Source organism: Sprattus sprattus, assembly GCF_963457725.1.
Source record: "Sprattus sprattus genome assembly, chromosome: 8".
Taxonomy (NCBI): domain Eukaryota; kingdom Metazoa; phylum Chordata; class Actinopteri; order Clupeiformes; family Clupeidae; genus Sprattus; species Sprattus sprattus.
In genome coordinates this window covers 33,596,029-33,613,207 of record NC_137927.1, presented here as the reverse complement: position 1 = coordinate 33,613,207, position 17,179 = coordinate 33,596,029, and the positions used below count along the sequence as shown (strand labels likewise).

The 17,179-nt window shown below is 39.5% G+C and overlaps 1 protein-coding gene across 1 annotated transcript in view; it reads left to right on the top strand.

Annotated features, from left to right (window-relative positions):
* Window positions 1-433: 433 nt before the first annotated feature.
* LOC308369242 (protein kinase C-binding protein NELL1-like) overlaps window positions 434-17,179 on the top strand; it is a gene marked incomplete at both ends in the record, with an annotated part of 169,134 nt that continues 152,388 nt past the window's right edge. The window contains 2 exons of the mRNA XM_080843584.1: window positions 434-482; window positions 1,091-1,219. Of these exons, the coding sequence (XP_080699710.1) occupies window positions 434-482; window positions 1,091-1,219 (178 nt within the window). The remainder of the gene's footprint in view (window positions 483-1,090; window positions 1,220-17,179) is intronic.

The window sequence follows — 17,179 nt, the reverse complement described above, 5'->3', positions numbered from 1 at the left end:
GAGAGAGAGAGAGAGACAGAGAATGTCCTTGGGCAATGATGATATGATTGACTAATTGATTGAATTGATTGAATTGATTGAGGAAGCGGCTGAGAGATAAAACAGCAGCTATAATTACTTTGACGTTACAAGTCTATGAAGCACAGATCTATGAATCTTCTGGTAGTTCATCAACTGAAAAATTGAAATTTGGTCACCTTTATAGAGTATATATGATACTGTTGAATTCATGACAAGATTCGAGGGACTGTTCATAACAACGACGAATCCCCTATTTTAGGGGCGTGGAATGCTCCAAGCAGCAACACCCACAACCGGTGAGCGAACGCAGAGGAGCTTCAGACAGAAGCAGGTCAAGTTTGGATATCGGCGAGACTAGACGCGCATCTTTTGGGTATTTTGTGGAACTCTATAGCATTTCAAACATTTGCAAATGGCTTATTTTGTTGTACTTTTCCCCGTCCTGCTTATAGCGAAACCAGGTACGTGTGTATTTATTGCTGCTAAGGGTAACGTAAAAGAAGGGCAGATGCGTTGTGGATGGAATTAGAGTTTTTTTCGGACAGTCGAGCACCTCGTCGTTCCGTCTCACATTATTAGATTGTGGCATCCTTCCTAATTTCCAACTGCACATACAGCTTTGTCACTGAATACATTTTCAAGCATCTAAACCTAAATGCAATCCTATTCGACATGTATTTGTATGATTTAAAGATAAGACAGGACTTCTGATACTTGCGTGTGAAATTAGTCCAAGTGCAGTAGCCTATCCATCATGAATTTTAATACTCATTACTTTTGAATCACTTGGGTTTCCCTTGCGAGTTTGAAATATAATTATTTCCTTTCCCTCTCAGCCAGGGAAAAGACTGCTTGTAAAGTTCATGCCTCTGGTACATTTCAATACTATACAAATAAGAACCTTTTCGCCTAAGGGGTAATATCGGAGGCTATGCTTGTCAGTTAAGATATAAGACGTCGCGTTCCTTTAAGCCCGCTTTCACGTATGTAGAGATGCAATGTATGTCAAGACAAAATCATATTGATTGAAGAATTAATCATAGGCTATGTATTGCATGGTCTGCCTCAGTTTTAGGCTTTGGAATAGACCCTGACATCCAAATTGATATCATCAATGAGCTGGACACGGCAAACGCGACATTTGGAATAACCCAAGTTGCAGGTCTTTACAACCACAGCAAAGCTTTCTTATTTCGAGGTACGTATCAATTTTCTCCTGACTGCTTTCATTTCATGAACTAGAATGTAGTAATAGGTCTCATGGGTTGATCACCATGGAGCTCCGTTAAACGCATTATAGTTTCAGGTAAGGACATGTCAAACACGGAAGCCCATTTGGAGTGCGTGGTGTTGGTTTGATGCCTGTGATTAACTGTGAGTTTTAATACACATGTAGGAGCAATGCATCAGTGTCTGATCTAAGTCAAGTGTCACTGAATTGTACTGTCTGACTAGTCGATAATGACACCAGTAGAAGGCTATTTTCTGTGTATTGAAACATTGGTGCAGGTGTTTAGAAAATGCTGGCAAAGCTTATGTCTGGATGACAAGTCATACCCAACATATAACTTTCGTTTCAGCGCTTGGGATTTTAGCTTGATGTAGTACGTTTAAGATTAAAATACAATGCTAGTTTCATATTAGAACATGAGTTCAATGTGATTATATCCCAGAAAAAAAGCAACCTCTGAAATCTTTGCTGACACTGATAGGAAATTGTCCTGGCTGAGATCCCACTCTGGACTCATCACTGCATGGTGAGCTAGATGTTAGAATGTGATTATAATCAACATTATTTGGTATTTTAGAATGTATGGGATTGTGCAATGCTTCATGATGTCTTGGCAATAAGAGTAATTATAAGGTGGCATCTTGTTGAAATGCATCTTTTTAAAATCACAGCATATAGTCTGATCCATAAACACTTTATAAGTGATGGCCTAATAGAAAATATGCTCATCTTCATTCATCAAGGATGCCTTCCTCTCCTCTAATGTGGCTGTGGTCATGTGTGGTGTATTTGTTAAGCCAACCACCTTGTACCAAACATCTGTTTGGCCTCCTTTCGACTTTAGTACTTCCTCTCTGGTGGTATGGTATAACTTGTGGTACCCCTCTGCAGATAGGGGGGGAATCTGATCTCAAAAGAGGCGATGCTGTGGGGAAATCCATCAGCCTTACTGGCCATTGATTAAGAGCTGCCAGGATCCATACTCCACACACACACACACACACACACACACACACACAATCCATGCTCGCCTTCTCTTGGCTGAAGGGCTGAGAGCCAGGCAGGCCAGAGGATCCAGGCAGGCCAGAGGACAGGGCTCTACGCTAAGGTTTTTCCCAAGGAGCACATGTGCTCCTAAATGAAAAAATTTAGGAGCACACAAAGAAATTTAGGAGCACAGCAGGGTTTTTTTTACGCGGAAGCAAAGCATGTCATACTCATTTGCGACCTATAGTTCCAAACATTGTATTTTCCAACGTTTAACCCCATTCATGTTCAGTTATTCCAAAGCAATTTAGCTGGTAAATTGATCAAATTACTGCATTTGTTCATACAACGCTTTGGTTGACCTCTTATCAATTGTTATTAGTAGTATCTTACATAGCCAGCTTAACTTAAAGTTTATTGTAAGATATAGCTTGTTAGACTTAATGCAGTTAGAGTTAGACTGTAGGTATCACATTGGTTTATAGTCTGTCAAATTAGTTCTAGTTATTGGTGTTCGTTGGCATACAAAGTTAGTCTTCCCTTATAAGCCTAGTTAGTACATCTGATTAGAGCTAGCAACAATTAATTGCAGATGAAGGGGTCCCCTATCTCCGTGTTCATTTTGGCATATATTTTAGATTCAGTCTTAAGACAAAAATGCATATTACTTTTAGTCACATTTAGTCATAGTTATCCTTCTTAGTTTCAGTCTAGTTTTCGAAAACTCATTACAATTTTGTCTAGTTTTAGGCACATTTAAAATTCCATATTATAGCCACATTAAACTCCTTCACTTCTCAGGCCAAGGGACCTCCTGTTGTGTCTACTACATAGTAGTCTAGCTTGCAGTACTTAAATTGTGGATGCAATTAGTCTCCAAGATACAGATCTCATGCCTACAGCTGAATTCCAATTAAATCAATGTAAATAATAATTTAAGGCAATACTTTATTAACAGAATTATCATTCAAATATATGAGAATACATGTTCTCCTCATGTTTAATATTTATATTATATAATATTGTTGGCTTATCTCATGGGCTGTTTGCAATAAAAAAAGAAATTTCCCCACGTAGGACTACTAGGCGAATGTTTAGCCTAAATGCACGTATCGTATAGCCTACTGTTGTTTATCTGTAACGTTTTAGTTGGCTAGGTTACTTTTTCCAGAAGGGATCATAAAGCAGTAGTAGACTTACCTAACTTTGATATTAAATTAAAAGAGATGGTGATTGCTGAAGAACATTCGGGAGAAAAAGCAGCAAAGAAGTTTGACATTGACCCGAGAGGAATGCTATAGGCTACGACTAGCAGGTGGAGGTAGAAAGAAAGTTAGGCTGGATATCAAACCAGCTCGTTGAATAAATGTTTTCAGTCCAGGATAAGTATAATAGTGTCTAGAAAAACGATTAAATTCAAGGCTTTGGAAATCTTTTCCTCCGTGACTGACAGTGGAGACCATAACTCCGATGTTTATTTTTTACGTTGACACCCCGACCTAAAGCGCAACGCGATGTGCAGCCAGGAAGTGTTGAACGCATATGCAATGAATTCCAAAGCCTACTGCAATTATGCTCATTATTTAAATAATTCAATTCTATAACAGAAGATAAGTAAGAAATAAAGGCCTGCCCTTAATACAAGCCTGCCCCAAATAAAGGCCGGTGCGCTGTGCAGCCTAAGTAAATACAAGCCCCGGCCACTATTTGAGGATTTACGGTACTCTCTTTTTATATGGCTCTGGCCCATTGGTTGCGAATCGTCGTTCTCATTTGCAGGAAGTTCAGCGCGTCATCTTGATATGTTCACATCAGTCGCAACACTGTCACTTGTTTCCATGTGAAATCAATGGAATGCTTCACTTTTTGGCGCTGTATTGACAACTGTCTGTCACTCGCACACTGTGCTAGTAAATCATTTTTCAAGTTCGCACGTACCTATTTTTAGGCGCATATGCGAGTGAAATACTCGCACTGTAGAGCCCTGGAGGATCCAGGCAGCCTCATTACAGCAGCCACTGCACAGGAGCACCTTAGACCACTCCGGCTGGGTCTACAGCAGCACAGGAGCACCTTTAACCACTCCGGCTGGGTCTAGAGCAGCACAGGAGCACCTTAGACCACTCCGGCTGGGGCTAGAAATGTCCCTTTACTGCCCTTTTACTCTTCCCAGCACCTGGTATGCTCTCACGGGATGGTGGCTGCTGCATTCTGGGGCATTCTTGTCTCTGAAGCCAAAGAATTGTTGGAAGCCGTCACGGCACACACAGGGGGATAGAAGATGAAATGTCAGCCGCTTTAAATACTCGCCTTCAGCGTGCAATGCCTCCACTGGATGCTATCTGTGGTGCCGGGCTGCCCGCAGTAGAACAGTGTCAAGCAGGAGGAGCACACAGCTTAAGACACCTGCCATGGGGCGCCTGGACCCCTCCACTGGCTGTGTGTGTGTGTGTGTGTGTGTGTGTGTGTGTGTGTGTGTGTGTCTGGACCCCTCCACTGGCTGTGTTTGTGTGTGTGTCTGGACCCCTCCACTGGCTGTGTGTGTGTGTGTGTGTGTGTGTGTGTGTGTGTCTGGACCCCTCCACTGGCTGTGTGTGTGTGTGTGTGTGTGTGTGTGTGTGTGTGTGTCTGGACCCCTCCACTGGCTGTGTGTGTGTGTGTGTGTGTGTGTGTGTGTGTGTGTCTGGACCCCTCCACTGGCTGTGTGTGTGTGTGTGTCTGGACCCCTCCACTGGCTGTGTGTTGACATCACATGATTGGCTGATCTGCTTTTGTGTGTGTGTGTGTGTGTGTCACATGATTGGCTGATCTGTGGCAGGTTGTGGATCGTAATTGCTCTTCCGTACGCCATTATTGTAAGCAGGTGATTTATAAACAGCAGATGGTCAGTGCTTGGCAGAACATGAGGGTTTTTATGAGGCCACTATATATCTGATTTAGGCATAAAGTTGTCATCTGTGGAACCCAAGTGAACGGGTAGATGCCGTGTGGCATATTCTCTTTGAAATTAGTCATTATTTCTGCATAAGAGGATTTAGTCACCCAACTGTAACTTTAAATACATTTTGTGAAGTTAATTGAACAAATCTGTTGTACGCTATTTGAATACTCATCGAATGTGCAATGTACCAGGACTGTGTCAGCATCTTATTCTTTGCACCTCCTCTTGCTGAATAACTCCTGGGTTCACTCAGCTAAACCAAACATGCTCAGTTAGCATTTTATGGAAGGTAATTGATGAGCACACATTTTTTTACAATTGTCATATTGGATATTTATTTCTGCCCACACACACTGGAACTCATTGTGGTATACTTTGGTGTCCGTACCATGCTGTCATGTTTTTGAAGGTTCAATTTAGAATTGGAATCAAACTATTTTAAATGTGGAAAAACTAGGTGTCCATTTGTAGCACTTTCAGTACTGAAAGCCTGACAGTTATGACGGTTCTTATTGTAAGTTGGTGTCAACCTGTCTGCAGACCAGGTGCTACAGAGAAGCCTTCTGCTGTGAAAAGGTAGACAGCTTGACAGACTGACTGCACACTCTTGACATGTAAATGTTTTTTCCTTATTAAACATCTGGATCAAGACTTTGGCATTTAGGTTCTTAGCAGAAATTAGTTTAAAATAAGCTGAAATTCCATCCTCTATTGTGATCATTGTTATTAGTGATAATATTCATTTCAGATGTCATTATTTCATGGGTATGAAGCCTCGTGCTGACTTCAGAGCCTCACAGTGTTGTGGCATGGAAGTAGTTGTCTGCCCTGAATTGGGATTGACTATGCAGGCCACTGCTGGAAGCTGATAACCATGTTTATGGAACCGTCCCTGTGGTAGTGCCGGTATTGTCCCATGGGACATTGTGTTACACAAGACAAATCCAGTCACAGATATATAAATAGTCACTGATACCATGAGGGAAAGCAACTGACAGGCAGTGAAATTCATTTATTCTATTTTGGGATATTTCAGCTTGGATTTACCCTCATCAACTTTCCCAAGTCTGCTGTCGCTGTTGATAAAACAGAGGATCAGTTCACATTTCAGTGATTTACTGAACATCTTTGTGACTGCATGGCTGAGACTGCGGCTCATCACAGAAGGCAATGCTATTCCAGTCCCTCAGGGTCCAGCAGAGTCATTTGTCAGTCAGCTATAAATGCGGTCCCTTGTCTCTGGTTGAAATGAGGGGAAACTCTAAGTTATCAGTGGATGCTGATTTGTGAATTCCTGCTGTTGCACTTGATTGCTAGTGCCCAATCTGTTTCTGTGCTGTGTTTGTTAATGATATAACAATGATACACGTGGGAGATAGAAGGGAATTCCTCAGTTTAAATGAATGCACTATTATAGCCCTCACTTGAACCGGCCAGTCATAGGCATTCTTTTATGGCATGATACCAACTGCGAGATCATTCTAATTTATAGCTCTTTTGGCCACTCATGCATAGGGCATAGAAGCAGACTTCCTCTCTCTTATCCTGCACCATATGACTTTGAGGAGAGTATTCAGGAGGCTCTTATCAAAAATGGCATCTGCTTTGTAGCCTTTTCATTCTGTCCGTGTCTGGGATGCACCCCAGAAGTAGAGATGCACACACAGACACACACACACACACACCCCAGAAGTGAAGATGTCTCATGCATAGTTGGGCAATGTTGAAAGATTCACAACATTCTGGACGCCTGAAGTGAGTGGCGTGCCCATTGAAAGAGAGGTGGAGATGTCTGACGGTCTGTGCTCTCTTGCACTCTGTGAGTTAGGAGTTTTTGGTATCTATTTATGTGTGTGTGTGTGTGTGTGTGTGTGTGTGTGTGTGTGTGTGTGTGTGTGTGTGTGTGTGTCTATTTATTAGGACAGTTCTCAGAGGCTGGCTAGCCCGTCTGCTCAGCTGGGAAGTGCAATCAAAGTGTGGCATGAATTCTAAGATGGAATACAAACAGAATTGACTGTGCCTCTTATCGCGCGTGCAATCTGTGTCACTCTGTGTGTGCGTGATTGTGTGTGTGTGTGTGTGTGTGTGTGTGTGTGTGTGTGTGTGTGTGGGTGTGTGTGTGTGTGTGTGTGTGTGTGTGTGCAATCTGTGTCACTCCTCTGCTGATGAAGTCAACACGGCAGTGAAATCTGTCAGGCTGACACTTGTCTACTGAATGAGCTTCAGACTGCAGTTTCCTTCACAGAGTGGATACTCCCCACTTCTCGTGAGATTTGAAAATGAACCCTCCCATGCCTCTTGGAAAAAGTATCTTTATCATGATTTTTATTTTTATTTTTATTTTTTTAAGTCAGAAAGCACGAGGGTGTCTTTCGTAAAATCTCCATCTCATAGTGAATAGAGTCATCCGACCAGAAATAAGAATAATCATCCTGTCATGTCACTGCAGATGCCCCAGCAGTTAGCTCTAATGTGAGTGTGTGTTGAAATAGTTCCCTCACACCACACACCCCTGGGTTACCCTCATTATCTGTGTGGCTCTCAGTGAGAAACATGTCAGCATTTGCTTATCGTGCTGCCAGTCCTGCATATGGAGATGAGAACACAAAAGCCTATTACACAGCAATTAAACTGCTTTTATTTAGTCAGTACTCAAAGGTTTGCATGATGGATTCATAAATTAGTTTCATATTCTTATCTTCATAGCCACCAAGATGTATTATTATTTTATTATGTTTTCCCAGTAGGCCATTTTTCTTTTGATTTGATTTTAATCGGTCTTGTATTGATCCTCATTGTGTTCCTGCTTCAGCAGATGTGTTTTAATGATATGGGCTTTATTATTAGAGATTATTTTCAAGCAAGTCGCCATGAATTACAAGTTGTGAACCTGCTGATTCAAGAACCAGCCATGGCGTGGGATCACTGTGTCTCTCACGTTGACAAGAGTAGATTACTTAGGAGCTCTGCCTTGAGAAATGTTGATCCTAATATACTAGACATTTCCATTGAAAGGAAAAATGATTCTGTTACAATTTGCTACAAGAAGAACTTAGTAAATTAATAATCAGGCAACCGTTTAAGATTTGAGATCCTCGAGATCACACACAAGCAGTTGTGCAGTCAGTAACATACCAAACACATGACCGTTATTTATCAATCACATTATACCAAACACATGACCGTTATTTATCAATCACATTATACCAAACACATGACCGTTATTTATCAATCACATTATACCAAACACATGACCGTTATTTCTCAGTGCAGCTATGCAGTCAGTAACAAAGCTATACCAAACACATGACCATTATTTATCCGTCACATTATTGAACTGATTTAGCTTTTCATTTTTTGAAATGTATGAAATCAGTTTCATCTGTAGCATCATAATCTGTGCCATAGATTCATTTTCACATTAATGACAGTGTGTTCAACATTGTCAAGGTTTATCCATAACTGAATTTAAAATGTCAATATGAATGAAACGTTAAATTATGTGTGTAATAGCAAAAAATATAAATCTGGTTTAGTTGTGGATCATTTTTAGCTGTATAAACCTCGTTATATTTACATTGGATTTATTGGAACGTAATGCAACAGGAGACCAAAGAATAGATTGAGACCATACCCCAATCAAAAGAGATTGATAGTGTGTTTGTCAGAAAGTCTGAATAGCTCACCTAAGATGCACTATACAACAACCCCCTATGACAGTGAGATAGCTGTTTCAGATACAATACATCGAATATGTGTTGAATGTACGCTTATGATGTGAGTATTTATATTAAAGTAACTTACCTTCATATGCCTTTTCCTACTTTCATCAGCATTTAGGTTTTTACTAATTAGCCATGGAGTTATCATGAATGTCTTGTGCTCTTTGTATGTGTGTGTGTGTGTGTGTGTGTGTGTGTGTGTGTGTGTGTGTGTTTGTGTAACTCTCTCTTTTGCATTGGCTTTAGATACTACAGATATCCTGTCCTCTTCGTATGAATGCATTGGCTTTAGATACTACAGATATAAAAGAGAGGATGAAATACTTCATCTATTTTGCTCGAATACTCAAAAACACGGTAACACTTTATAATAACTACACACAATTCATCATTTATTAAGCATTTATTAACTATTAGGAAATGGTTTGTTCACCATTAGTTATTTATTGTTCATACATAACGTATCATTAGTAAAGCATTTCTTCACACATTTATAAATGGTTTGTTCATAGTCAATGAGCCTTCTAAAAAACTATCAAATAATGGTTTGTTCATAATTAGTTATTTATTGTTCATACATAACGTATCATTAGTTAAGCATTTCTTCACAGTTATAAATTGTTTGTTCATAGTAAATAAGCCTTTTAAAAAACTATTAGATAATGGTTTGTTCTCCATTAGTTATTTATTGTTCATACATAATGTATCATTAGTAAAGCATTTGTACACACAATCATTAATGGCTTGTTCATAGTAAGTAATGCTGTCCAAAATTACGTAATTTAACCATTATTATCTAGGTACTTAGGAAAGTTGATGATTAACAGACTATCTAGACCTACATTTGTTCATGCCTTAAATAAAATGTTATGATTTAGAAATAGGCCTCAACTAATAGCTGGGGCGTTAATACATATGTTGCAAATACTTACCAATTAGGTTATCCATGATTAATTCAGGAGTTACTGCTGGTTAGTAAAGTATATTATGTGAGCCCATCTAAAGTGAGCACTTTCTATGCTTTACAAAGCATTTAAAAATAAGTTGCAAACATCACCTGGACACAAACATGTATTATTCTATTTGGACATGCCTCCAGAAATATGCCTACGGATAGTTAGTGCTACTGCATCTTTAACAAGCAGTTAACAACACTTCAATTCATGATTAAATCATAAGTTACTACTGATTCGTTGACTACATGGTGTGAGCCCATCTAAAGTGAGGACTTGCTATGCTTTGCAAAGCATTTATAAATGGTTGCAAACAGAACCTGGACACAAACATGTATTATTCTATTTGGACATGCCTTCAGAAATATGCCTACGGATAGTAAGTGTTACTGCATCTTTAACAAGCACTTAACAACACTTCAATTCATGATTAACTCATGCGTTACTACTGATTAGTTGACTACATGGTGTGAGCCCATCTAAAGTGAGGACTTGCTATGCTTTACAAGGCATTTATTAATGAGTGGCAAAAGCTAGCAGATACCAAAGAGACACTAGTAAAAGTAGTATTATTTTAAGAAAAGGGAAAGAAATGCCAAAGTGATGAAAACGTACAAATATTTATTTAAAACTAAATATGCACACAAGTTGAAAATCATCACTTAAAATAATGAAACTGTTGAGTTCAAGTAATGCTTATATTTAGACATAAAAGCTTTACGCAGACATCAATAAAACTTTTGGAAAGAAATTATGAGATTCGGACTGGAAAGGCTTTTCGTATATCCTTGAACAACCGTCCAAGTGGCCGATCATCAGGGTGACCGGAGCCAAAAAGTCAATAATTTTATCCGGATCATGGCACCATTGTAACAAGTCCTGCGTTGCGTTCTGTGTGAGTCTGTTTGCTGGGCAAGAAATGGCCACGCACTGAAGTTCTGATGCCTTGTTCCAGCAAAGTGGAGCTCCTTACACTGAACACATTAACATACAATGTAAAAATGACTAAACTGTGTGAGTAAGGAACTGTATAGGTTCTGATGCAGATATGGTGGTGTCACCCTGGTGTGTCTGTAAGAACACCTCTGGAGTCGGAATGCAGTCTTTAGGGGGTTTATGCAGCTATTGTAGGCAGCACAGCAATACACAGGACTCAGGCATATTCAGTGAACTCAATGATCTTTACATTTGTGTTTGTGGTCTATCAAAAGGAAATAAAGTACAAATTATACATTAGTGTGCATAAATAACGTTAACATAAAGGCTTAATATGACACACAGCAAATAGTGGTGATAACTATGTCATTATACTGCCATCTACTGGTCATTTAAATCGGTTTTATTAACCTACAATTACAACTATAATGCCATTAACGTGCAATCTTACGGCAGGAATAGAAAACTCACTTATGTTACAAATAATAATACAAGAAAGCTTATACGTATTACACAGGTCTAACATACTCACTAACATTAATAACAGTTCAACTAAACTTCAAGAGTAGCCAGGCATACAGCTAACATCTCCACATATTAACTAACACTAACATTAGCTTCTTACTAAACTAACGTCTTTACAATACAGAATTATCGCATACATTTATATAACAGGAAAAAAAAAAAGACCTACGGTTCGCCAGTGACGCACAAACATGTCTGAAAGGAATGTGAAACTTCAATCAGTTAAGGGCGCTGACCTTTCTAACATACGAGACAGTCTGTAACATGAAGTCCTCAAACACAATGGATATTAGCCTGTTAGCAGAGGGAAAACGTATGCTAGACCTCATGGCATATGACAAACAAGATACATGCTGCATTAAATATCACATCGTATGTAGCACATGTTGCAGTTCACAATCTATGAGTATATTCACCGCTGTGTCATCATTATACCATATCTTTGTGGGTTTATCACTTATAAATACGTTTAGTATAGCATACGTACCTCTTTTCAGATCAGCAGCAAGTTCAAACTGAAGTCTTAAAGGAGATGCCAGTTTAACCACGTTGTTTAAAGGGGCAATACAAGCTCAGCGTGTTTAAATAACAAGATTAAGTACGTGAAATTGCATTGCCCTTTTAAGAAACGTGGTTAAGCTGGCATCTCCTTTAAGACTTCAGTTTGAAATTGCTGCTGATCTGAAAAGAGGTACTATGCTATACTAAACGTATTTATAAGTGATAAACCCACAAAGATATGGTATAATGATGACACAGCGGTGAATATACTCATAGATTGTGAACTGCAACATGTGCTACATACGATGTGATATTTAATGCAGCATGTATCTTGTTTGTCATATGCCATGAGGTCTAGCATACGTTTTCCCTCTGCTAACAGGCTAATATCCATTGTGTTTGAGGACTTCATGTTACAGACTGTCTCGTATGTTAGAAAGGTCAGAGCCCTTAACTGATTAAAGTTTCATATTCCTTTTAGACATGTTTGTGCGTCACTGGCGAACCGTAGGTCTGTTTTTTCCTGTTATATAAATGTATGCGATAATTCTGTACTGTAAAGACATTAGTTTAGTAAGCAGCTAATATGTTAGTGTTAGTTAATATGTGGAGATGCTGTATGCCTGGCTACTCTAAACGAAGTTTAGTTGAACTGTTATTAATGTTAGTGAGTATGTTAGACCTGTGTAATATGTATAAGCTTTCTTGTATTATTATTTGTAACATAAGTGAGTTTTCTATTCCTGCCGTAAGGTTGCACGGTAATAGCATTAAGTTGTAATTGTAGGTTAATAAAACCGATTTTTAGATGACAGTATAATGACATAGTTATCACCACTATTTGCTGTGTGTCTGAGATATGTATGTATTAAGCCTTTATGTTAACGTTATTTATGCATACTAATGTATAATTTGTACTTTATTTCCTTTTGATAGACCACAAACACAAATGCAAAGATCATTGAGTTCACTGAATATGCCTGAGTCCTGTGTATTGCTGTGCTGCCTACAATAGCTACATAAACCCCCTAAAGACTGCATTCCGACTCCAGAGGTGTTCTTACAGACACACCAGGGTGACACCACCATATCTGCATCAGAACCTATACAGTTCCTTACTCACACAGTTTAGTCATTTTTACATTGTATGTTAATGTGTTCAGTGTAAGGAGCTCCACTTTGCTGGAACAAGGCATCAGAACTTCAGTGCGTGGCCATTTCTTGCCCAGCAAACAGACTCAAACAGAACGCAACGCAGGACTTGTTACTATGGTGCCATGATCCGGATAAAATGATTGACTTTTTGGCTCCGGTCACCCTGATGATCGGCCACTTGGACGGTTGTTCAAGGATATACGAAAAGCCTTTCCAGTCCGAATCTCATAATTTCTTTGTTTTATTGATGTCTGCGTAAAGCTTTTATGTCTAAATATAAGCATTACTTGAACTCAACAGTTTCATTATTTTAAGTGATGATTTTCAACTTGTGTGCATATTTAGTTTTAAATAAATATTTGTACGTTTTCATCACTTTGGCATTTCTTTCCCTTTTCTTAAAATAATACTACTTTTACTAGTGTCTCTTTGGTATCTGCTAGCTTTTGCCACTCATTAATAAATGCCTTGTAAAGCATAGCAAATCCTCACTTTAGATGGGCTCACACCATGTAGTCAACTAATCAGTAGTAACGCATGAGTTAATCATGAATTGAAGTGTTGTTAAGTGCTTGTTAAAGATGCAGTAACACTAACTATCCGTAGGCATATTTCTGAAGGCATGTCCAAATAGAATAATACATGTTTGTGTCCAGGTTCTGTTTGCAACCATTTATAAATGCTTTGCAAAGCATAGCAAGTCCTCACTTTAGATGGGCTCACACCATGTAGTCAACGAATCAGTAGTAACTTATGATTTAATCATGAATTGAAGTGTTGTTAACTGCTTGTTAAAGATGCAGTAGCACTAACTATCCGTAGGCATATTTCTGGAGGCATGTCCAAATAGAATAATACATGTTTGTGTCCAGGTGATGTTTGCAACTTATTTTTAAATGCTTTGTAAAGCATAGAAAGTGCTCACTTTAGATGGGCTCACATAATATACTTTACTAACCAGCAGTAACTCTTGAATTAATCATGGATAACCTAATTGGTAAGTATTTGTAACATATGTATTAACGCCCCAGCTATTAGTTGAGGCCTATTTCTAAATCATAACATTTTATTTAAGGCATGAACAGATGTAGGTGTAGATAGTCTGTTAATCATCAACTTCCAGGTTTTAACCGGCCTTATACATTCCTAAGTACCTAGATAATAATTGTAAAATTACTAAGCGTAATGTTACTATGAACAAGCCATTAATGAGTGTGTGTACAAATGCTTTACTAATGATACATTATGTATGAACAATAAATAACTAATGGTGAACAAACCATTATTTAATAGTTTTTTAGAAGGCTTATTTACTATGAACAAACCATTTATAACTGTGTGAAGAAATGCTTTACTAATGATACGTTATGTATGAACAATAAATAACTAATTATGAACAAACCATTATTTAATAGTTTTTTAGAAGGCTCATTGACTATGAACAAACCATTTATAACTGTGTGAAGAAATGCTTTACTAATGATACATTATGTATGAACAATAAATAACTAATGGTGAACAAACCATTACCTAATAGTTAACAAATGCTTAATAAATGATGAATTGTGTGTAGTTATTATAAAGTGTTACCAAAAACACACTTGAATTGCTATAAGTCATCTTCAGTTTTTGGTAAGTTCATAGGCCTGTTATCTGATAAGTGCCATCATTTAGTTCTGAGGGCATAGTACAGTAGGTGGCTATCGATTGAAGGAAAAGGCCTCCACTTATTCATACCAGAGAGGGAAATGTTCTCTGAATGACTCAGCTTCGTTTGACTAAACAGCATTGAGTTTTAGATTGGATAGCAAGCCACATTTTACATTTGTATAGGTGCCACATGTTATTCAGAATCCATTGGTTGCCATTTCCCCCCCTTGACATCACATTGCTGATAGACATGCATGAGAAAAGAGGTATTGTGCACAACTCAGTTACGTTTTTTTCCAGCATTCGCTTCCATTGTCAATGTGATTAATGCAATATTGTGCCGTGAGTCATTCAGTCTGTTTCTCACTTTATGTAGGGAGGTGGTGTGTGTGTGTGTGTGTGTGTGTGTGTGTGTGTGTGTGTGTGTGTGTGTGTGTGTGTGTGTGTGTGTGTGTGTGTGTCTGTGTGTGTGTGTGTGTGTGTGTGTGTCTGCCTGACGGGTGGGTGAGAACTCTCTGCTGTTGCTCACCCTATCAGCCCTCTGCCACAGTTATGGCATTTTGCCCCCTTTGTGTCTCAGGTCGTTGGCAAAGGCTAAGCAGATGCCCCCACTATAAGTGGCACACACACACACACACACACACACACACACACACACACACACACACACACACACACACACACATACACACACACACACACACACCACTATAAGTGGCACGCTGAAAGCTGAAAGCTGGCAAGAGGGGAGACCACAGCTGTTAGCACCGCTGCTTTATGCAGACTGTGACACTGTGGCGTCTCTGAGCATACCGCAGTGTTTGTGTGTGTGTGTGTGTGTGTGTGTGTGTGTGTGTGTGTGTGTGTGTGTGTGTGTGTGTGTGTGTGTGTGTGTGTGTGTGCGTACCGCAGTCTTTGCTCAGTCGCTGATCTCCTCAAAACATCAAAGGCAGGGCGAGAAACACTCTGATTTGATTGGTCCTCCAGGCTATGTGCTATTTTGTTGGTATGGGTAGTGTGAGGCAAGGAGGTTCTGCTGCTGAACAGAATCATTTGTTACAACTCATCTAACGCTAGCTGTCGAGCACATGTCAATATAGAATTTAGGATGAGAGAATCCCTAATCTTACTCAGCTTTCATCTCTTTGGCCGACACCATTGCATATGTATGTCTGCAGGGGGGTGTGTTTATGCGAATGGGTTTATGTATCTGTTCTTCACGAGAAAACACTTCCTGTTGCCATCTGTGGCTTATCAGAGCAGTACTGCAGTGTGTTGTGTTGTTGAGAATGTTGTGCGTATTGCGTATCGCTTAGGGAGAGCTGTATGCTAACTGTATCGCCTGAGATGCATAGCGAAAAGTAAAGGAGCCATTTGAGGTTTCCAGACCCTCGTTATGCAGAGCGCGTATCTCCAGGCGTTTGAAAAAGTGAAGGAAGTTGTTTGTCAAAAAGCAGGGAAACATCTGGAGTTGCCATGCAGTTTAATAATTCATTCTCTGTCCTGGTAATCAGCTATGCAGAGAATATGAATCACTGAACTCCTCGGCTTCCTCTCCTAAATTCAGTCCCATGTGAATAATCTGGAGGCGAGACGCGGAAGTTACCGGCGCTGCCGAGTGCACCACCACGCTCTGTTTTGCATTTTTAGTCCTGTGTGTCAGATGTTTGTGTCTGTGTAGTTATGCCTCTTTTCTACTCAAACAAGTGCACTGAACCTTTCCTCTCCTTGTCAGACAGACGTGTCTCGCTGCACTTTTTAACTCGCGCAAAAAAAAAGAAGAAAAAAACAGAGAAAGGATTACCAGGTTTTTCTGTCAAGGTTTAAGGGCAGTGAATAGTGTGCGTCCTCGTGTTCTCTGGCTGTGTCCGCTGTCACTGCCACATTATGTTTCTGTCAGCGTGAGTCTTATTGTGCTGTGTGTGTGTGTGTGTGTGTGTGTGTGTGTGTGTGTGTGTGTGTGTTTCAGCGTGAGTCTTATTGTGCTGTGTGTTTATCGGCTTATGTGTCCGTAATGCACTAATGGTAGTTCCCTCAGCCACCATTTCCATCACCACCACTGAAGGACATTCTTGGGTATCCAGAGATTAGATCAGAGAGCAGTTTGCTCAAGTCAGTGCTGCCATGCCACGTGTCATGGTGATGTGGATCGCTGTGAGACAACAGAGAACATACTACTCATTTCATTTTCATCATGGTATATACTGTATATAAAAAACTACACAAGTCAATGGTGGCAAAAAATTATGTTCTAAGTTTATAAATGTAAAAACAATGTACAAACATGGTATGAACACCGTGTCATTTTTACACACATCCTATATGCAAAGGCTACTTAACAGTAAAACGGAGATTTTGATGAACAGTAAATTCATAAGTGTTCAGTAAAATATTTGGCGTGGTGCAAGCCATAAGTGTGCCCCCCTCTGCTTCCACACACACACACACACACACACACACACACACACACACACATACACACACACACACACACACACACACATACACACACACACACACACACACACACACACACACACACACACACACACACACA